The 22,721-nt window shown below is 46.1% G+C and overlaps 1 protein-coding gene across 1 annotated transcript in view; it reads left to right on the forward strand.

The window, feature by feature from the left end:
* MAML2 (mastermind like transcriptional coactivator 2) overlaps positions 1–22,721 on the forward strand; it is a 123,673-nt gene that overhangs the window by 89,376 nt on the left and 11,576 nt on the right. Inside the window, exons 4-5 of the mRNA XM_075266162.1 lie at positions 9,368–9,529; positions 11,854–11,965. Of these exons, the coding sequence (XP_075122263.1) occupies positions 9,368–9,529; positions 11,854–11,965 (274 nt within the window). The remainder of the gene's footprint in view (positions 1–9,367; positions 9,530–11,853; positions 11,966–22,721) is intronic.

Raw genomic sequence — 22,721 nt, forward strand, 5'->3', positions numbered from 1 at the left:
CTTGTCCACCAAAGCAAGATGTGGACCAGCACCTCCTGCAGAGTAGAGCTTGCTCTCGCATGGAAAGACTCCATTAGATATAAGGAAATATCTTCCAAATAGATGTAAAACCATCAGAGATAAAGAAAAATAATCTCGGCAAAGATTTTCTTGTACTTTGAAAGACAGCCAATGACTTAGTGCACAATTCCGAGGTCTTTCTTCAGGCATTCCAAAACCTCCTCACATTCCTATGGAGTCTTTGATCTCCTCTTCAAATAACCATAAATTCTAGCGGAAGATGCTCTGATGATTAAAATAAATCTTTGCTACCTTCTTAACTCACTTGTTATGTCAAAACTTGGACAAGTCATCTTGGAAATGAGCTGAGCTGTCTTTCATTTACTTAAGTCATTATGTTTGAGCAAGACAAAAGGACCCGACTTAACGCGTTACACTTTATTATTCACCTTTCCCCTAAAATAAGGATTCATAGAATAAACATTGAAGGTGTCTTCTTTGGAAAAGACCAATGGAGGACTTAAAGGGGTTGTACCAACTTTAGAAGTTATATTAACAATAGAGTAGGGAATAACGTCATGATTGGTTGGGGGTCCATCCGATCCCAAGAAATAGCTGAATGCATCACACATAAGACCTCCAAACATTAGAAAACGAATAGCTTGACTTTTAAGCACTGCCCATGAGGAGCCAAAATAGCATAGACCACGCCCCTTTGTGATCTGATTCACAGGACAGTCTTGCCTAAATAAGGACTGTTGGCAGCTATTGTAATAGAATTAAGGGGACACTCCAGTTTACTTTTTTTTACTCATTATATTGTACAGTATATTATAGTTGTCTATATACAGTGTCCTCCTTTATCCTACTTTTCACCTTCTCTAATAAGTCACATGATCACAGTGTGACCTCCTTGTTTCTAGCATGGGTTGCTGAGCAAAAAGGAGAACTCTCTCTGTTTCCTGCAGATACTATTAAAAACTACCATGTCACCTCTCCTCATGTTCTTTTTCCCTAACTCTTCTGCCTACCTGTTCTTTCTCTCACATAATCTGCTTCCTATAGCCCCCATCTCTCAGATATTGCCCATAGTACCTCCCTTTCTCACACAAAAGTTCGCCATGCCTTTATTACTTTCCACAGTGTTACCAGCAGCAGTTGGTGCAGCTTCCAGGACCTTTGGTCATATCATCCTAATAGTCTAGAGTCATGGTAGGTCCATTTTAGTATTAGACTTGCAGACATGGGTGCAGGTGGTAGACAAGGGTCTAGGTATTAGATATGGGTGCAGGTGCTAGACATGAGCATAGGTACTAGACACGGGTGCAGGTGCTAGACAAAGGTATAGGTATTAGACAGGGGTGCGGGTACTAGACATGGGTGAAGGTGCTAGATAAGAGCATAGGTGTTAGTCATGCAGTTGGTAGACAAGAGCATAGATACTAGACATGGGTCCAGGTGGTAGACAAGGGTATAGGTATTAGACATGGGTGCAGGGGCTAGACAAGGGTATAGGTACTAGACATGGGTGCAGGTGCTAGACAAGGGTATAGGTACTAGACATGGGTGCAGGGGCTGGACAAGGGTATAGATACTAGACATGGGTGCAGGTGCTAGACAAGGGTATAGGTACTAGACATGGGTGCAGGGGCTGGACAAGGGTATAGATACTAGACATGGGTGCAGGGGCTGGACAAAGGTATAGATACTAGACATGAGTGCAGGTGCTAGACAAGGGTATAGGTACTAGACCTGTGTGCAGGTGCTAGACAAGGGTATAGGTACTAGACATGGGTGCAGGTGCTAGACAAGGGTATAGGTACTAGACATGGGTGCAGGTGCTAGACAAGGGTATAGGTACTAGACATGGGTGCAGGGGCTAGACAGGGGTATAGGTACTAGACATGGGTGCTGGTGCTAGACAAGGGTATAGGTACTAAATATGGGTGCAGGTGCTAGATAAGGGTATAGGTACTAGACATGGGTGCAGGGGCTAGACAAGGGTATAGGTACTAGACATGGGTGCAAGTGCAAGACAAGGGTATAGGTACTAGACATGGGTGCAGGGGCTAGACAACGGTATAGGTACTAGACATGGGTGCAGGTGCTAGACAAGGGTATAGGTACTAGACATGGGTGCAGGGGCTGGACAAGGGTATAGATACTAGACATGGGTACAGGGGCTGGACAAGGGTATAGATACTAGACATGGGTGCAGGTGCTAGACAAGGGTATAGGTACTAGACCTGTGTGCAGGTGCTAGACAAGGGTATAGGTACTAGACATGGGTGCAGGTGCTAAACAAGGGTATAGGTACTAGACATGGGTGCAGGTGCTAGACAAGGGTATAGGTACTAGACATGGGTGCAGGTGCTAGACAAGGGTATAGGTATTAGACATGGGTAAGAAAAATAGTATTGAAATGGTTAACTCACCATGCGGCTTTGGAATGCTTCGGAGTGTGAGACCCTGGCTTTGGGACTTTGCAAAGCTCAATGAATCATGAAGAAAGAGAAAAGTAGGTATCTTCTACATCCGATTTTCCATAAGACTTAACTTTTATTCCATTTGTCGATTAAAAATTATAAATTACAGTGTAGAAAAGACAGAAAATACATCGTGGGATAGTCAATAAAAACCGCAGCTCAAAACGTTTTGAGCTGTGGTTTTTATTGACTATCCCACGATGTATTTTCTGTCTTTTCTACACTGTAATTTATAATTTTTAATCGACAAATGGAATAAAAGTTAAGTCTTATGGAAAATCGGATGTAGAAGATACCTACTTTTCTCTTTCTTCATGATTAGACATGGGTGCAGGTGCTAGACAAGGGTATAGGTATTAGACATGGGTGCAGGTGCTAGACAAGGGTATAGGTACTAGACATGGGTGCAGGTGCTAGACAAGGGTATAGGTACTAGACATGGTTTCAGGTGCTAGACATATGTAACAACATCCACAGTCGCATATTTTAAAACTACTACAATTACTATTTTGCACAGATAAAAACAAAAAAAAAAACCCAGAGTGTCTCTAAGACTTCCATAGACCTCTCCTCGGTGCATGTTACCATGTGCAGGCATTTCCTAGAATCCCATAAAACCAGTCAACCAGATTCCAGGGTTAAGTACGTGCGGCGTGCACATATTTTATACATATATATATACGTTTCCTCTCCGACAGCCTATACAGACTTTTCTGCATTTACATTTTAATAAATCTCCCATTAATAAGCAATGTTTTCCCCCTGAACAATATAAAGCAGTATATCTTCCTGACCTTCCATTTAGTGATTTTTGGCAGCCGTACAGATAAGCTTACTTATAATAATTTCCAAACATCTTTGCCATAACCACAGCTTGACGGCATTAAGCATAAAACTCATCTAATCCTATGAATGTATGTGCCATACACAGCACTGCCAAGGATAGCACAGCTCGCTGTACGGCTAAGCCTCGCTTTTCCAAGCAACCGGGGTGGAATTCCAGACCCCACATTTCTTGATACCTGACAAGTTTCTGCTAAAACTTTTTATGATGGTGATTTTTGTAGGAAAACTGAGTTAATTTTTTCCTGAATTTTAATAGCGTGGCAATGAAAGAGCGAGCGAAAATAGCGACTGTGGCTGCAGAAACAGAGCAGAGGGAATGTAACTAGAGAGATCTAGGCTTATTTCTCGCTGCCTACTGTATATGGCAAGGGATCGCCATAACGTGCGGCTCCTGGGTCCAATGCAGACTTTGCATCATGGTCATCATAGGGTCATAGGGATTTTTACAAGTGCAAATCTCACGTGAGTATGTTTCGTTCCAGGCCAAACCAGAATTGCTATTATTATACTCTGGGGTCTAGGACAAACAGTCATACTCACCTCTCCTGGACTTCAGTGTAGGTCCTCTTAGGGCTAGTTCACACAGGGCAAAATGGTCAGGACTTTGACGCGGAATCTGTGTCAAAATCCTGCTGCCTCCCTTTGAAATCAATGGGAACCGGTCATTTCCTTTTTCCATGAGCGATGTGTTCCCGCTCGCGGAAAAAAGAAGCTTGCTGCCCTTCTTCAGGCAGATTCCGCGGCTGATTCAGCCACGGCCACCACCTCGCGACAGCACCCTCCAAAACTAGGCCCATTCATTTGGGCCTAATCCGGAGCGGAAAGCCGCGACGGAATGTGTTCACGCGGAACCTCCTGAATGATGTCATCAGCTATGGCATGCCAACTTCTTGATGCTGAGATACCATGAGCGTCATGACACTGGCACATCACACGTGACTGGTGTTTCCTGTGATCAATGACATCATTCCGGAGAAACGAGGACTTGCACCAGATGCCACAGTGGAGCCCAGGAGAGGTGAGTATGACAGTTTATGTTTACTCACCTCCTCTGGGCCTCCACTTATTATACAGAGTATTATAGTAGTGAGTGGGTGATAAACCCCAAAAATATCAGGTTCGGTGGAATTTGAAATGAATCCGGCTTGTGATGAATAGGTGACAAAAAAGTGAGGCCTGGCAATCTTGTTGTCCTTAGCAGACAGGACGGGGGAGAGGCTCCTGCTGCAGACAGTTGTCTTACAGCCAAACTTGTGAGTAGGACAGAAAAGACATGGCTGAGGTTTTGGGACACACAGTGAAGATTTCTTTATATATTTAAATAGTATCAAAGGAAAAAAGAGACAATGAAGAGAGGAAGGGCAGGAATATTTTTATATTTGTTATGCATTTTCTAAATTTAGGGTTTCCTTAATGGGATTATATGGATTCTTTAAGAATGAATAATATAGTATATAGTATTTGAGCATTATATGGCAGTAATATATGGGCTTTCTATTCTGCTAATCTGCTTGTTCACCTTTTTCTATTAAACCAGCCTTACCTCTATGGGCATCCACGTGTAGATCTCTAGATATTTACAGGCAAGACTAGGCCTAAATTTTTGGAAACAAATTGGATTTTATTTAATGTAAACAAAACGGTGCCCCGACCTGGGTCTTGTTGATCCCTCTATCCTATATTGCTAAATAAATTTTTTGTGCCCCTATTTACTTATGTGGAAGAGAAGGAGGAGGAAACCTAATCTTGGGCCTACGCGTTTCAGTGGGCCCTATAGTCTGAATGGTATCCACAGTTCCTGAGATAAGTTCAGATAAATCCGAATGTAAATATAAGGTATCTGTCTGTGTCGGCCTCTATTATAGAGAGGGCACACATGGTGGGTAGTGTTGTTTTTACCCCAGGCGCAGATTGCCGCACCTGATGACATGGAGACAGGGAGTGATTTGCCTCCCAGCATAGTTCTCAAGCGTGCGGGATAAAGGGTCCAGCATGTAGACTGACATAATCTGTTACATGTGAAGAAAAGTCTAATTATGTGTCAGACCTGAATGAAAGCCAAGCGGCTGCACAAATAAATACACAGAGCGGAGGCTTTATTAAAGTTTTGCAAAAACAGGAGAATCTTAACGTCAAACCCTGAAAATTAGTATTGAATAGCTACGCAGAAGGCAGGCGTGCAAAGAGGGAAATTTATTAAGACTGGAGTTTCCCGCACTAGTCTTAAAGAGAGTCTGTCAGCAGTAAAATCGGTATCAAACTATTGACAGTACCTTGTAGGTGATATGGTAGAGTCCCTGGAACAAATATCAGAAAAAAACAGGATCTGGTTGATAACAAAGAACAGTAGAACTTGCTGTTTAAAGCCTATTGTTAGGGAAGTGCCAGACAGCAGTTCCCCAGTGCTGTAGATGAACCCTGGAGGAAGGGGCGCAAGAGACGGTGAGCCCTGGTCTGACACCCCCCCACCACCACCACTGTCCCTTCCTGCTTGCCGGTCCTATTCTAGGTAATAGACGACAACTGGACGACAAAACCCTTCCTATATATGTGACACACAAAACACGGACAAGACAAACAACAACAAGGGAGATCAGCTAGCCAGGGGTCAGTAACAGTCGAGCAATGCAGTGTCAAAATCGATATCCAAAAGAGTAGTCTATAGGGAAAGCCAGAGGTCAAGAACCAGAATACAAGAAATAACAGCAAGAGGAAAGCCAGCACGCACAAAGCAATAGCAAGCACCAATGTGATTGTGAGCTAAGAATAAATAGGGAGGCAGAACCCGCCCTGAACCTGATAGGAAGGCAGGCTGTCAATCACAGGGCAAGGCTAATATTAACTAATAGAGGAGCAGAGGGAAATGAAGATGAAGGAGACGGGTGTGGTGAGAAATCAATTACCAAGGTGAAAGAATAGGACAGTGTTCAGACAATGCGAGAAGAACCCAAAAGAAGAAATCACAGCCGAACACGTCTCCTGTGCCTCAGCATGTGGCCCGATGATGACGCCAAAGCCCGGATGGGCAAAGATGTTACACCTATAAAATGGTGAGAGAGATCCTACACACCCCAAAACCTTCCCCAACGCTCCGCAATCAGAAACCAAACCAGAACCTACGGTAAACTTACAAGGCCAGTCAGGATCAGGAAGGCAAATCAGGATAGTAAATGTCCAAGCCAGTGGTCAGTTCAGAAGGAAAATTCTGAGTAAGAGTCAGGAGACAAGCAATTTTCCAGTAGCAAGCCAGGGGTCAGTTCCGAGAGGTCACATCAGAATCAGGAGACAGGCAGTTTTCCATTTTCAAGCCAAGAGTCGGTTCCTAGGGATCAGTAACAAGCATTATAACACGAAGAGTCAGGAATGAAAGCCATACAAGGTAAAATAATTGCAGGCACCTGGCTGAGGAGGAAGGGAGTTTATATAGGGTTCCTCAACTGCTAATTGTATAGGACCAAAGAACTCTTACATTGCAGAATCTTCTCAGGTTGGTGCGGTAACCTTAAAGCAATAGTGGCAGAGCTGATATTCCTGACAGTAGAGCAGCTTTCACATTTTCCAACGATGTATTTTTATAATGCATTGCAGCTCCATTTTCTTGAAAATCAGACTTTAGGGGCATTTCTCAAAACTGATTCAGGAGAGATTTTCAGAGTGAAAGTCATTTTTAGCAAAAAAGAGAGAAGCAGGGAAACCGCCTGACAAAAACTAGGAGTCTCTAGGAGACTACTATTGCATAATATATCTTTATAGGAAGTTAAGAAAATAAATACAAAAAAAATTTGAAAAAAGTTTTTTTTAGTTTCCTTTTCTATGTCCATGCCCTTCTATGAATTATTTCAGGCCGGTGAGGTTAAATAATAAATGAGTTTGGACAGTTTGGAGCTGAGAGCCTGAAAACAGGAAAATTCCACGATGTCAGGACTACTGTAGTTCACTGTGTATATGAACTCACCATTTTAGGAAATATAACACATAGCGTCATTTTCCGCAGCAGCCACCTCATTTGTAGAAGCTGCAGAGGTCGTGAATCAGTCAGAGCTCCCGTAAAGTTCACAAAGTGAAACATTCAGTATTCACTCTGCATGTCTGCACTTGGATTATAGGTACCAATTAAAGCATACTTGTTACAATTTTTATAAATTAAATTTTAAAAATTTTAAAACTTGCAAAGCATTCTAATTTTTTTAGTTTTTTTTTTGAAGATCTCTAAACTGTACCAACGTAAACACCACAGTGCACGAAAAAAGTGGGAGTGCCACTAAAAAAAACAAGCCCAGGATGCTTGCCAAAATCGTACCCTATCCCAAAAGGGAAGGGGGTTCCCGACATTTCTCTTCCCCACAAGGTCCAAAAGGCACTGAGCGGGGTTGAGTACCAGCGGACAAACTATCGAAGCAGAAAGTCCTAATACATCCATTTCCCCTTGGGCTGCCACCACCTAGGGTACTAAGGACAGACCATCGTCCAGTTTCTCCTTGGGCTGCCACCACCTAGGATACTCCTGGACTCAGATCAAATATCAGCGTCTGCCACAGTCGACCCAGGGCAGATCACCAAAAGACAGGAGGGAAGCCCATTACAGGCCTCACCTCCAAACGACCGTCGGGGGCGTCCCAAAAGGGTACAGCATCCCTTCGTCGACACGCAAAAAAGTGACGAGTGAACAAAAAGGTGAGAAAAACATCTATATAAGTGGTAAAGTGCCAGTCAAGGCCCGGTTACTGCCAGATCTATAAAAATTCTCCCGCACTGGTAAACCAAAAGGTGTGTAACTAGTGCCAAGCAATGTGCCGAAAACCAGTGGGTTTCCCATGCCCAGTGGTCTAAGGCACCCCGGGGGCCACTCTACCCCCAGGGCACGACACTAGAGGCCTTCGAGCGCTTCCTCGGCCCCCAGCCAAGATCCCGAAGCACCTGGTGGTCACGGTGCCAACATCCGCAGTCTTCACCAGTCGTCGACGACAAAAACCACTGGCGGAACTGGCTACAAGCTGCTTCTCCCCGCAACGTGCCCTAAGTGGTTCTCCAAAAGCATTCAAATGTTATGTTTCCCCAGAACTCAATCCCTGCAGTAAATTGTGGGACAGATGTGTTACTTTTTCACATTGAAGAGACTACCACATAAGCTTAGGGAGACTTAGAAGCCACATATGTTCCCCTGGGAATTCTGGGAAAAGGGTATGCAAATTAGGTAGAAAAAGGAAAACTGGGCCTCTAGCGCCCCTAGCGAAGATAGATCCCTATGAATCAATACCCAACTTTCAAAGAAGCTAATTTACAAACAATTTCACTGTAAATAGTAGAAAGGAGAGGAGGAGGAGGGGGACGCAGCTGCAGGTTTTCTCTTTTCATCTTGGTCACGCTATATACATAGAAGACTTGAGAATGAACTGTCTTTTTTGCTTTGACATTGTCTTGCGTTTATGGCTACCTGTTCTCCAGGAATGGGGCTGGACAAATTGTTATCAATGTAATATTCTACAAATGAGTGTAATGGTCCCTTTAAAGGGGTTTTATTTACTGGATGATCAAGACATATTATACCATTGGGGTCTGACCATTGGGACCTCCACGTAAGGCTTGTCTTGTTGTGTTTGTCACCTCCATAGGGATTGAATGGATCGGCAGCCTGCTTACATAAAGGTTTCTCCCCATCTGAGCATATCGGAGAGGATCCAACCATTCCAACCATGGTTTTTCCTTCTATCCACGGTCCTTTACATTGGATTAAACACATATTCTTTACCTTGAGGCTTTATATTTTTTAAGGAAACCCCTTTAAGCACTCCTCACTGTTCCCTGTTCGTTGAACGGAGGATAAAATGTTTGTGCCTGGAATATCCCTTTAAGTAAGAAAGACATAGGCTTGATACCTATTGCCACGAGAATGGTTGTCACCACCACTAGACATCTCCAATATATTCCTTTTACATCCTTTGATTATTTTCTATTACAGATCCATTACAATCCTTGTGTCTCCCTTCATGTGATGAGGTCAGTTGGATAAAGTTGTGATTTCTATTGTTTTTCAGGACCCGCAGTGTAACGCTACCAGTATCGGCACCGGCTCGAGCGCCGCTTCTTGTTCAAGTTCAAATGGTTACAACACCCAACAGGCGTTACTAAACCAGCAAATGATGGAGAAGACAAGTATTATGCAGAGACAGATGCAACAACAGATGTTACCCGGAACGGTAATGGGCCCATCACAACCTAACAATGTTTTACCATTATTGATTTGCGGTGTGACCAAGGCCACCATATTGGCCTTGGTTTTACCAGAAACAGCTATCAACTCAAGAGAAGGGCAACTCAAAGATATTTGGATTAAAATGGTCAATGGCCTTCTCTCAGGCCCTCAAACATGGTCATTCATTCATTTGAATGTCCACGTGTAATACTATGTTTTACCTGTAGTGGCCACTGCAGAGAAGTCTGTCACCTCCCACAGCAATGTCATTTGATTGGGTGATCCAACCCAATCAGGTGATCGCAAAGTTTACTTTACCATAAGAAGGGGATGCCATTGCAACTTAGCTCACCGTCTCTCCATATATCACCATTAGGATGGGATACATTAGAAATTAGTTCCTAGTAGTACCCGCTGGGACCCTTAAAATAAGAACTCGGTAAAGAGGTCCTTTCACTGTCCCACCTGCTCCATCAATTCACATCCTTTAGTAGTCGCTGCTCCACTGATTTCAGCACAGTTGACATTTTTCTCTAGTCCTCACCATACCTGAGCAATCAATGCTGTTAGGTAGGAAGTCCCAGACTATCTGATCCAGCCTAGCACCACCTACATGACATTCGAGAGCCTAAATAGATGTTAAAACTAACAGCAGTGATGGCTCAGGAACAGTGGGGGCTAGAGAAAAAAATTCCAATTGTGCCGAAATCGGAATGTAAAGAGGTGGAGATAATGAAAGGTAATTTTTAAAAGTGTTTTTTGCAAGCAAAGATATAGCTTGGATTTGTTATCACTTTCTGATCCCTTGGGGCCCAATTGCCTGGAAACCCATAGATCCTGAAAATGAAGAGGTTGTGGCACTTCAAAGTTTCCTTCCATCGCAGTGGCGCTCTTGACCAGCATGGATGTAAGCAACTTCGACAGGCCTTCATTTTCAAGAATGACGACCATTTCAGCAGTTCGACCACCTATAACATGAGCGTGATGGTATATACCAGGGGTGCCCAATACGTCGATCGTGATCTACCGGTCGATCGCAATGGACGTATGGGTCGATCGCGGGATGCAGCCAGGGATCCCCGGTGTCTGCTTGTTCACAGTGCAGGCTGAGAGTCGACTCTCAGCCTGCGCTGTGAACAAGCACTCCGGACACTTGCAGGCCGTTCTTAGGGATGGAGGGGACCGGGGTGCTGCTTGTTCACAGTGCAGGCTGAGAGTTATCTACGGACACTGGCAGGCGGGGCTGCCGCAGCTCCAGCCTGCCAGTGTCCAGAGATAACTCTCAGCCTGCGCTGCGAACAAGCAGACAGCGGGGATCCCTGGGCGGCCACAGAACGCCGCTGTCTCCTGCTCTCATGCTCCGCCTGGCCCCGCCCACATGCCCCACCACGCCCACAGACACACACCGCCCATGGGCCCGTCCCGGCCCCGCCCACAAGAAGTGGGTAGTAGATCTTTCGACTTGGGCATGTTATAAAGTAGCTCACATGCTGACAAAGTGTGAGCACCCCTGGTATATACCATGATAAGCCGTGACTTTCTCGGATGGAAAAATCCCTGTAAAAATTGTGATTCCATTACATGGTCTGTCGGGGTAGAGAAAAAAAACAAGGAAATTGCTTAGACGGAGAAGATATAAGATCTGAATGTGAAATGAAAATGGAATATGTTCTTGAGAGCGTTCACACTGAGGGAGCGGAGATAGAGCGAGGAGATGGTCTGGGAATGTGAGGAAGAAGGAATTTGTGTGTGGGATAGAGAATGAAAATATTTGTAGATTTCACATTAGAACTGGGGCTTAGTGGCCCCGGCCAGACCCCATTGACTTGCGTTGGGTTCTGCTGATACTCAATTATCCGACAAATTTTAGGAAATCTCCAACAGAAGCTTTAAATGAAGGCGTGAATCGCGTCTTACTGTGCAAGCCGAGGGGGTCCTGAATATTTAACGGAATGAATGACATCCAAGTGCCTTCCATGCTACCTTGATTTCAGTGGGGAGGGGGCTCCTTTCCATACCAATCCATTTTCACAAAGCCAAACAGGACATGATCCTTAAAACAGAACGGAGCACCAGAATCCCATTTGGACTGCACTTTGGGTCATGTCCATGAGGTCCTAGATGGCAGCACATCCTAGGTGTCTAGTCGAATATTCACGATAGGGTGGATTTACAAAAACCTCACGGGTAGCGGGAAAAATTTGTGTAGAATTTTGGGTATGCTGGAATGTCCTACAGAAACTCATCTCTTTCATACATGCAATGTCTCCTGTAGGATTTTCATAGATGATGCTTATGATTTTTTTTTTGTTTTGTTTTGTTTTGAAGGAGAAGTGTAAAAACCAGGATCAGTTAAACCGGCATTTGACAAGGCCCCCACCTGACTACAAGGATCAAAGAAGAAGCTCCGTTGGCATTCAGCAAGCAAATCAGTTTCCCGGTAAGTATGACCTAGTTTCCAATATTTATGCACCACTGTGGCTTTTTGGTTAAGCAAAGGGCATGGAAATATTGGGTGTTACAGTGATCTGCAGTACCGTACAAATGTTTTAGATGGGTGTGGAAAAATTCTGCTAAAAATGCCTTAAAAAATAACAGGGCAACACGGTGGCTCAGTGGTTAGCACTGCAGCCTCGCACCACTGTAGTCCCAGGCTCAAATCCTGTGAGGAGTTTGTATGTTCTCCCCGTGTTTGTGTGGATTTTCTCCCATACTCCAAAGACATACTGATAGGGAAAAATGTACATTGTGATCTCTATATGGGGCTCACAATCTACATTTTTTAAAAAATGCTTTCAAAAATTGCCCTTTGGATGAGGAGTCCTGGAAGTTATCATATGGTCCCCGCAGAGCCCTGATCTCAACTAGAGATGAGCAAATCAACGCATACCTAGCGAGGTCGACCCCAATATTCCAAATTGTTTTTTTTTTTTTGTGAAACCAGACAAATGAAGAGACCCCATGATAATGTCACTGTCACTTTGACATAACTTAAGCTGTGTTTGTCTCTAGAGCGTGAAATATATAGGAGCCCTTAGAGTATTCTATACTATGTTTTGTAGATAGATTCCTAGGAGCCCTGACAGTGTCATACACTATGTTTTATAGATAGGTTCCTAGGAGCACTGACAGTGTTATACACTATGTTTTATAGATAGGTTCCTAGGAGCCCTGATAGTGTTCTACACTATGTTTTATAGATAGGTTCCTAGGAGCCCTGACAGTGGCATACACTATGTTTTATAGATAGGTTCCTAGGAGCCCTGACAGTGCTCTACACTATGTTTTATAGATAGGTTCCTAGGAGCCTTGACAGTGTCATACACTATGTTTTATAGATAGGTGCCTAGGGGTTCTGACAATGTTATACACTATGTTTTATAGATAGGTTCCTAGGAGCCCTGATAGTATTCTACACTATGTTTTATAGATAGGTTCCTAGGAGCCTTGACAGTGTCATACACTATGTTTTATAGATAGGTGCCTAGGGGTTCTGACAATGTTATACACTATGTTTTATAGATAGGTTCCTAGGAGCCCTGACAGTGTCATACACTATGTTTTATAGATAGGTTCCTAGGAGCCCTGACAGTGTCATACACTATGTTTTATAGATAGGTTCCTAGGAGCCCCGACAGTGTCCTACACTATGTATTATAGATAGGTTCCTAGGAGCCCTGACAGTGTCATACACTATGTATTATAGATAGGTTCCTAGGAGCCCTGACAGTGTTCTACACTATGTTTTATAGATAGGTTCCTAGGAGCCCCGACAGTGTCCTACACTATGTATTATAGATAGGTTCCTAGGAGCCCTGACAGTGTCATACACTATGTATTATAGATAGGTTCCTAGGAGCCCTGACAGTGTTCTACACTATGTTTTATAGATAGGTTCCTAGGAGCCCTGACAGTGTTCTACACTATGTATTATAGATAGGGTCCTAGGAGTCCTGACAGTGCTATACACTATGTTTTATAGATAGGTTCCTAGGAGCCCCGACAGTGTCCTACACTATGTTTTATAGATAGGTTCCTAGGAGCTCTGACAGTGTTCTACACTATGTATTATAGATAGGTTCCTAGGAGCCCTGACAGTGTTCTACACTATGTTTTATAGATAGGTTCCTAGGAGTCCTGACAGTGCTATACACTATGTTTTATAGATAGGTTCCTAGGAGCCCTGACAGTGTTATACACTATGTATTATAGATAGGTTCCTAGGAGCCCTGACAGTGTCATACACTATGTATTATAGATAGGGTCCTAGGAGTCCTGACAGTGCTATACACTATGTTTTATAGATAGGTTCCTAGGAGCCCTGACAGTGTTATACACTATGTTTTATAGATAGGTTCCTAGGAGCCCTGACAGTATTCTACGCTGTTTTAAGCCATTTTAATGTGTTGTACGTACCAAACTTATTGGACCTGAGCCATCTGAATTCCATCTGTAATCTCAACATCATCCAGTCTGTTTTGGGATTACCTGAGGGATCGGAGGAAGCCACCATCCACAGAAGATCTGTCCTTAGCTAAAATGTTTGGAACAATCTCTCTGCCGAGTTCCTTCAAAAATGGTTTGCAAGTGTACCAAAAAGAACTGATGGAAGGCAAAGGTTACCCCAAATATTGATGGGATTTACATTTCTCTCTCCTTCATTCACTTAATTTTGTTCATGTACAAAAATAAACTATTAACCCTTCTATTTCTGAAAGCATTCTTACTTTGCAGCACTTGTTCCACACCTACCTAAAATGTTTGCACAGTACTGTAAATTTACTGACGGCATGTTCGGACTACGTCTGTTTTATTTGCAGTATGCTACCATGGAGACTCAATGGTCTGCCTAGAAGACACAAAACAAAGGAGACTTTTTATTAAGACTATATGCAAAGATTACTAATTTTTCAATTAAAAAAATAGGTTGATGCAAACAAAACCAAAGAGGCCAACAAAATGCATCTCCTTATAGGGGTGCACTAAAAATCTACCCTGGGTGACCATGTATATACAACAGTGAAAGCCAAATTCATCTCAAACATCTCATGGCCTTGGTGGGATTCCAACCCAGACGTGGTGATCTTGGAGCCATTTTTTACTCCTGTGCAGGGGACGGGCAGGGACAATGATCCTGGGTGCTCCGAACTGGCACCAAAAGCAGATGTCAGATTCTTAAAGATTCTGTTTATTTCCCGTTAAGATGTGATTCCCTCGCAGCCCTAAATTTTCCCGGCGAAGAAGCAGAACTATAACGCGGCTCATTATAGCTCCGTACATAGACATACGACCGGCACAAACAAGTGCAAAGTTTTATTTTTTTTTTTCAGATCTCGCAGTGACATTTTTATTGGCTGGCTGCACATAACTTTAATTTATTACCGTCTCGGACAGCCTTACTGAACTTGTTAAATCAGCTCTTGTCCCCGCTGCCAAAACAGAAGAGAGGAATCCTTGTAGAAATACGTTAGTAAATAAAAAAGCTGAAAATTCTGAATAAAATTAGCAATTCATCCAAGTCCCCTGACAGCTGCTCTTTCATTTGAATAGCGGCAATAAATACGGCGGGCAATAATATACATCATGGGCTAGGTTACGTAGAGAATGGTTCATTTGCAAGAGGGAAAAAAAAGTGACGATTATTGGGAAATAAAGGTTACGAGCTGCTGTATAGAGCGGAGACTTGGGTATGGAGGCTGCGCGAGGAGGCCCTGCCGTACACAAGTCCGTCTACTAAGTGACCACAACTAGATACCTCCACAATAAGACGTGAGCAAGAACGCCTTGGAACCTGTGAAAAAACAAAAGCCGCCCATATGCTTCGAATGAAACCGGAGGGGCACAAAGCAGGTGATAAGATAATCCTTTAATAGTCCCACAGTGGGGAAATTTCAGCATGTTACAGCAGCATAGTAATACAGATACAGGATACTACACAGTAATATATTACAGACGTAGACACTAGAGATGAGCGAACACTAAAATGTTCGAGGTTCGAAATTCGATTCGAACAGCCGTTCAATGTTCGTGTGTTCGAACGGGTTTCGAACCCCATTATAGTCTATGGGGAACAGATACTCGTTAAGGGGGAAACCCAAATCCGTGTCTGGAGGGTCACCAAGTCCACTATGACACCCCAGGAAATGATGCCAACACCTCTGGAATGACACTGGGACAGCAGGGGAAGCATGTCTGGGGGCATCTAACACACCAAAGACCCTCTATTACCCCAACATCACAGCCTAACAACTACACACTTTACACACTCAATACCACCTCTCTGACAGTAGGAAAACACCTTGAAACATGTGTATTTGGCACTTGCAGTGAGGAGAGCTTGTCACCAGCAGTGAATTTGGCCCTTGTAGTAAGTTGAGGTTGGCACCAACATTTGTTTTGAAAATCAGGGTGGATTGAGCCTCTAACCAGCAGAGTTTGGGCAAATTCATAGTGGAGGGAGCCTCTAAAAACCCCAGTTTGGACCAATTCATGGTGGAGGGAGCCTCTAAAAACCCCAGTTTGGACCAATTCATGGTGGAGGGAGCCTCTAACCAGCCCAGTGTGGGCAAATTCATGGTGGAGGGAGCCTCTAAACAGCCCAGTTTGGGCAAATTCATGGTGGAGGGAGCCTCTGACCAGCCCAGTTTGGACCAATTCATGGTGGAGGGAGCCTCTAACCAGCCCAGTTTGGACCAATTCATGGTGGAGGGAGCCTCTAAAAAAACCAGTTTGGACCAATTCATGGTGGAGGGAGCCTCTAAAAACCCCAGTTTGGACCAATTCATGGTGGAGGGAGCCTCTAACCAGCCCAGTTTGGACCAATTCATGGTGGAGGGAGCCTCTAACCAGCCCAGTTTGGACCAATTCATGGTGGAGGGAGCCTCTAAAAAACCCAGTTTGGACCAATTCATGGTGGAGGGAGCCTCTAACCAGCCCAGTTTGGACCAATTCATGGTGGAGGGAGCCTCTAACCAGCCCAGTTTGGACCAATTCATGGTGGAGGGAGCCTCTAAAAAACCCAGTTTGGACCAATTCATGGTGGAGGGAGCCTCTAAACAGCCCAGTTTGGGCAAATTCATGGTGGAGGGAGCCTCTAACCAGCCCAGTTTGGGCAAATTCATGGTGGAGGGAGCCTCTAACCAGCCCAGTTTGGGCAAATTCATGGTGGAGGGAGTCTCTAAAAAACCCATTTTGGACCAATTCATGGTGGAGGGAGCCTCTAAAACCCCAGTTTGGACCAATTCATGGTGGAGGGAGCCTCTAAAAAACCCCAGTTTGGACCAATTCATGGTGGAGGGAGCCTCTAACCAGCCCAGTTTGGACCAATTCATGATGGAGGGAGCCTCTAAACAGCCCAGTTTGGGCAAATTCATGGTGGAGGGAGCCTCTAACCAGCCCAGTTTGGACCAATTAATGGTGGAGGGAGCCTCTAACCAGCCCAGTTTGGGCAAATTCATGGTGGAGGGAGTCTCTAAAAAACCCATTTTGGACCAATTCATGGTGGAGGGAGCCTCTAAAACCCCAGTTTGGACCAATTCATGATGGAGGGAGCCTCTAAACAGCCCAGTTTTGGCAAATTCATGGTGGAGGGAGCCTCTAACCAGCCCAGTTTGGGCAAATCCATGGTGGAGGGAGCCTCTAACCAGCCCAGTTTGGGCAAATTCATGGTGGAGGGAGCCTCTAACCAGCCCAGTTTGGGCAAATTCATGGTGGAGGGAGCCTCTAACCAGCCCAGTTTGGGCAAATTCATGGTGGAGGGAGCCTCTAACCAACCCATTTTGGACCAATTCATGGTGGAGGGAGCCTCTAACCAGCCCAGTTTGGACCAATTCATGATGGAGGGAGCCTCTAAACAGCCCAGTTTGGGCAAATTCATGGTGGAGGGAGCCTCTAACCAGCCCAGTTTGGACCAATTAATGGTGGAGGGAGCCTCTAACCAGCCCAGTTTGGGCAAATTCATGGTGGAGGGAGTCTCTAAAAAACCCATTTTGGACCAATTCATGTTGGAGGGAGCCTCTAAAACCCCAGTTTGGACCAATGCATGATGGAGGGAGCCTCTAAACAGCCCAGTTTGGGCAAATTCATGGTGGAGGGAGCCTCTAACCAGCCCAGTTTGGACCAATTCATGGTGGAGGGAGCCTCTAACCAGCCCAGTTTCGGCAAATTCATGGTGGAGGGAGCCTCTAAAAAACCCAGTTTGGACCAATTCATGGTGGAGGGAGCCTCTAACCAGCCCAGTTTGGACCAATTCATGGTGGAGGGAGCCTCTAAAAAAACCCAGTTTGGACCAATTCATGGTGGAGGGAGCCTCTAACCAGCAGAGTTTGGGCAAATTCATGGTGGAGGGAGCCTCTAAAAACCCCAGTTTGGACCAATTCATGGTGGAGGGAGCCTCTAAAAACCCCAGTTTGGACCAATTCATGGTGGAGGGAGCCTCTAACCAGCCCAGTTTGGACCAATTCATGGTGGAAGGAGCCTCTAAAAAACCCAGTTTGGACCAATTAATGGTGGAGGGAGCCTCTAACCAGCCCAGTTTGGGCAAATTCATGGTGGAGGGAGCCTCTAACCAGCCCAGTTTGGGCAAATTCATGGTGGAGGGAGTCTCTAAAAAACCCATTTTGGACCAATTCATGGTGGAGGGAGCCTCTAAAACCCCAGTTTGGGCAAATTCATGGTGGAGGGAGCCTCTAACCAGCCCAGTTTGGACCAATTAATGGTGGAGGGAGTCTCTAACCAGCCCAGTTTGGACCAATTCATGGTGGAGGGAGCCTCTAAAAAAACCCAGTTTGGACCAATTCATGGTGGAGGGAGCCTCTAACCAGCCCAGTTTGGACCAATTCATGATGGAGGGAGCCTCTAAACAGCCCAGTTTGGGCAAATTCATGGTGGAGGGAGCCTCTAACCAGCCCAGTTTGGACCAATTAATGGTGGAGGGAGCCTCTAACCAGCCCAGTTTGGGCAAATTCATGGTGGAGGGAGTCTCTAAAAAACCCATTTTGGACCAATTCCTGGTGGAGGGAGCCTCTAAAACCCCAGTTTGGACCAATTCATGATGGAGGGAGCCTCTAAACAGCCCAGTTTGGGCAAATTCATGGTGGAGGGAGCCTCTAACCAGCCCAGTTTAGGCAAATTCATGGTGGAGGGAGCACCTAACCAGCCCAGTTTGGGCAAATTCATGGTGGAGGGAGCCTCTAACCAGCCCAGTTTGGGCAAATTCATGGTGGAGGGAGCCTCTAACCAACCCATTTTGGACCAATTCATGGTGGAGGGAGCCTCTAACCAGCCCAGTTTGGACCAATTCATGATGGAGGGAGCCTCTAAACAGCCCAGTTTGGGCAAATTCATGGTGGAGGGAGCCTCTATCCAGCCCAGTTTGGACCAATTCATGGTGGAGGGAGCCTCTAACCAGCCCAGTTTGGGCAAATTCATGGTGGAGGGAGTCTCTAAAAAACCCATTTTGGACCAATTCATGGTGGAGGGAGCCTCTAAAACCCCAGTTTGGACCAATTCATGATGGAGGGAGCCTCTAAACAGCCCAGTTTGGGCAAATTCATGGTGGAGGGAGCCTCTAACCAGCCCAGTTTGGACCAATTAATGGTGGAGGGAGCCTCTAACCAGCCCAGTTTGGGCAAATTCATGGTGGAGGGAGCCTCTAAAAAACCCAGTTTGGACCTATTCATGGTGGAGGGAGCCTCTAACCAGCCCAGTTTGGACCAATTCATGGTGGAGGGAGCCTCTAAAAAAAACCCAGTTTGGACCAATTCATGGTGGAGGGAGCCTCTAACCAGCCCAGTTTGGACCAATTCATGATGGAGGGAGCCTCTAATCAGCCCAGTTTGGACCAATTAATGGTGGAGGGAGCCTCTAACCAGCCCAGTTTGGACCAATTCATGGTGGAGGGAGCCTCTAAAAAACCCCAGTTTGGACCAATTCATGGTGGAGGGAGCCTCTAAAAAACCCCAGTTTGGACCAATTCATGGTGGAGGGAGCCTCTAACCAGCAGAGTTTGGGCAAATTCATGGTGGAGGGAGCCTCTAAAAACCCCAGTTTGGACCAATTCATGGTGGAGGGAGCCTCTAAAAAACCCAGTTTGGACCAATTCATGGTGGAGGGAGCCTCTAACCAGCCCAGTTTGGACCAATTCATGGTGGAGGGAGCCTCTAACCAGCCCAGTTTGAACCAATTCATGGTGGAGGGAGCCTCTAAAAAACCCAGTTTGGACCAATTTATGGTGGAGGGAGCCTCTAACCAGCCCACTTTGGGCAAATTCATGGTGGAGGGAGCCTCTAAACAGCCCAGTTTGGGCAAATTCATGGTGGAGGGAGCCTCTAACCAGCCCAGTTTGGGCAAATTCATGGTGGAGGGAGCCTCTAAAAAACCCAGTTTGGACCAATTCATGGTGGAGGGAGCCTCTAACCAGCCCAGTTTGGACCAATTCATGGTTGAGGGAGCCTCTAAAAAACCCCAGTTTGGACCAATTCATGGTGGAGGGAGCCTCTAACCAGCCCAGTTTGGACCAATTCATGATGGAGGGAGCCTCTAAACAGCCCAGTTTGGGCAAATTCATGGTGGAGGGAGCCTCTAACCAGCCCAGTTTGGACCAATTAATGGTGGAGGGAGCCTCTAACCAGCCCAGTTTGGGCAAATTCATGGTGGAGGGAGTCTCTAAAAAACCCATTTTGGACCAATTCATGGTGGAGGGAGCCTCTTAAACCCCAGTTTCGACCAATTCATGATGGAGGGAGCCTCTAAACAGCCCAGTTTGGGCAAATTCATGGTGGAGGGAGCCTCTAACCAGCCCAGTTTGGGCAAATTCATGGTGGAGGGAGCCTCTAACCAGCCCAGTTTGGGCAAATTCATGGTGGAGGGAGCCTCTAACCAGCCCAGTTTGGGCAAATTCATGGTGGCGGGAGCCTCTAACCAACCCATTTTGGACCAATTCATGGTGGAGGGAGCCTCTAATCAGCCCAGTTTGGACCAATTCATGATGGAGGGAGCCTCTAAACAGCCCAGTTTGGGCAAATTCATGGTGGAGGGAGCCTCTAACCAGCCCAGTTTGGACCAATTAATGGTGGAGGGAGCCTCTAACCAGCCCAGTTTGGGCAAATTCATGGTGGAGGGAGTCTCTAACCAGCCCAGTTTGGGCAAATTCATGGTGGAGGGAGCCTCTAACCAGCCCAGTTTGGGCAAATTCATGGTGGAGGGAGCCTCTAACCAGCCCAGTTTGGGCAAATTCATGGTGGAGGGAGCCTCTAACCAACCCATTTTGGACCAATTCATGGTGGAGGGAGCCTCTAAAACCCCAGTTTGGACCAATTCATGATGGAGGGAGCCTCTAAACAGCCCAGTTTGGGCAAATTCATGGTGGAGGGAGCCTCTAACCAGCCCAGTTTGGACCAATTAATGGTGGAGGGAGCCTCTAACCAGCCCAGTTTGGGCAAATTCATGGTGGAGGGAGCCTCTAAAAAACCCAGTTTGGACCAATTCATGGTGGAGGGAGCCTCTAACCAGCCCAGTTTGGACCAATTCATGGTGGAGGGAGCCTCTAAAAAACCCAGTTTGGACCAATTCATGGTGGAGGGAGCCTCTAACCAGCCCAGTTTGGACCAATTCATGGTGGAGGGAGCCTCTAAAAAACCCAGTTTGGACCAATTCATGGTGGAGGGAGCCTCTAACCAGCCCAGTTTGGACCAATTCATGATGGAGGGAGCCTCTAAACAGCCCAGTTTGGGCAAATTCATGGTGGAGGGAGCCTCTAACCAGCCCAGTTTGGACCAATTAATGGTGGAGGGAGCCTCTAACCAGCCCAGTTTGGGCAAATTCATGGTGGAGGGAGTCTCTAAAAAACCCATTTTGGACCAATTCATGATGGAGGGAGCCTCTAAACAGCCCAGTTTGGGCAAATTCATGGTGGAGGGAGCCTCTAACCAGCCCAGTTTGGGCAAATTCATGGTGGAGGGAGCCTCTAACCAGCCCAGTTTGGGCAAATTCATGGTGGAGGGAGCCTCTAACCAGCCCAGTTTGGACCAATTAATGGTGGAGGGAGCCTCTAACCAGCCCAGTTTGGGCAAATTCATGGTGGAGGGAGTCTCTAAAAAACCCATTTTGGACCAATTGATGGTGGAGTGAGCTTCTAAACAGCCCAGTTTGGGCAAATTCATGGTGGAGGGAGCCTCTAAAAACCCCAGTTTGGACCAATTCATGGTGGAGGGAGCCTCTAAAAACCCCAGTTTGGACCAATTCATGGTGGAGGGAGCCTCTAAACAGCCCAGTTTGGACCAATTCATGGTGGAGGGAGCCTCTAAAAACCCCAGTTTGGACCAATTCATGGTGGAGGGAGCCTCTAAACAGCCCAGTTTGGACCAATTCATGGTGGAGGGAGCCTCTAACCAGCAGAGTTGTGGGAAAACAGGGTGGAGGGAGCCTCTAACCAGCAGAGTTGGTGGAAATCAGGGTGGAGGGAGCCTCTAACCAGCAGAGTTGTGGGAAAGCAGGGTGGAGGGAGCCTCTAACCAGCAGAGTTGGTGGAAATCAGGGTGGAGGGAGCCTCTAACCAGCAGAGTTGTGGGAAAGCAGGGTGGAGGGAGCCTCCAACCAGCAGAGTTGTGGGAAAGCAGGGTGGAGGGAGCCTCTAACCAGCAGAGTTGGTGGAAATCAGGGTGGAGGGAGCCTCTAACCAGCAGAGTTGGGGGAAATCAGGGTGGAGGGAGCCTAGTATTAGCAGAATTGTGCAACGCTTATGGTGGATGAGTATGAGGATGCGGAGGAATTGGAGAGGTTGAGTACAGACATGGAGTTTCATGTTGGGGTGCTTTACACAGGTGGGCACAAAAATGAAGGCTCTATCCAGTGGTGGTTCATTTTTATCAAAGTGAGCCGGTCGGCACTCTCAGCTGACAGACGGGTGCGCTTGTCAGTGATGATGCCACCGGCTGCACTGCACTGCTGCGTCTCAGGACGCTGGCGGCAGGACAGGACAGCACCTCCAATATAGGGCAAGTTCAAGCCACAGGTCCAACTTCGACACCCAATACGTGTAGGGCGCAGAGGGGTCGGAGAGGACAGGGCTGTGGTCGGAAAGGTATTCCCGCAACATGCGCCTATACTTCTCACGCCTGGTGACACTAGGACCCTCCGTGGCGGCACTTTGGCGAGGGGGTGCCATCAAGGTGTCCCAGACCTTAGACAGTGTGCCC

Source organism: Leptodactylus fuscus, chromosome 2 (genome assembly GCF_031893055.1).
Source record: "Leptodactylus fuscus isolate aLepFus1 chromosome 2, aLepFus1.hap2, whole genome shotgun sequence".
NCBI lineage: Eukaryota > Metazoa > Chordata > Amphibia > Anura > Leptodactylidae > Leptodactylus > Leptodactylus fuscus.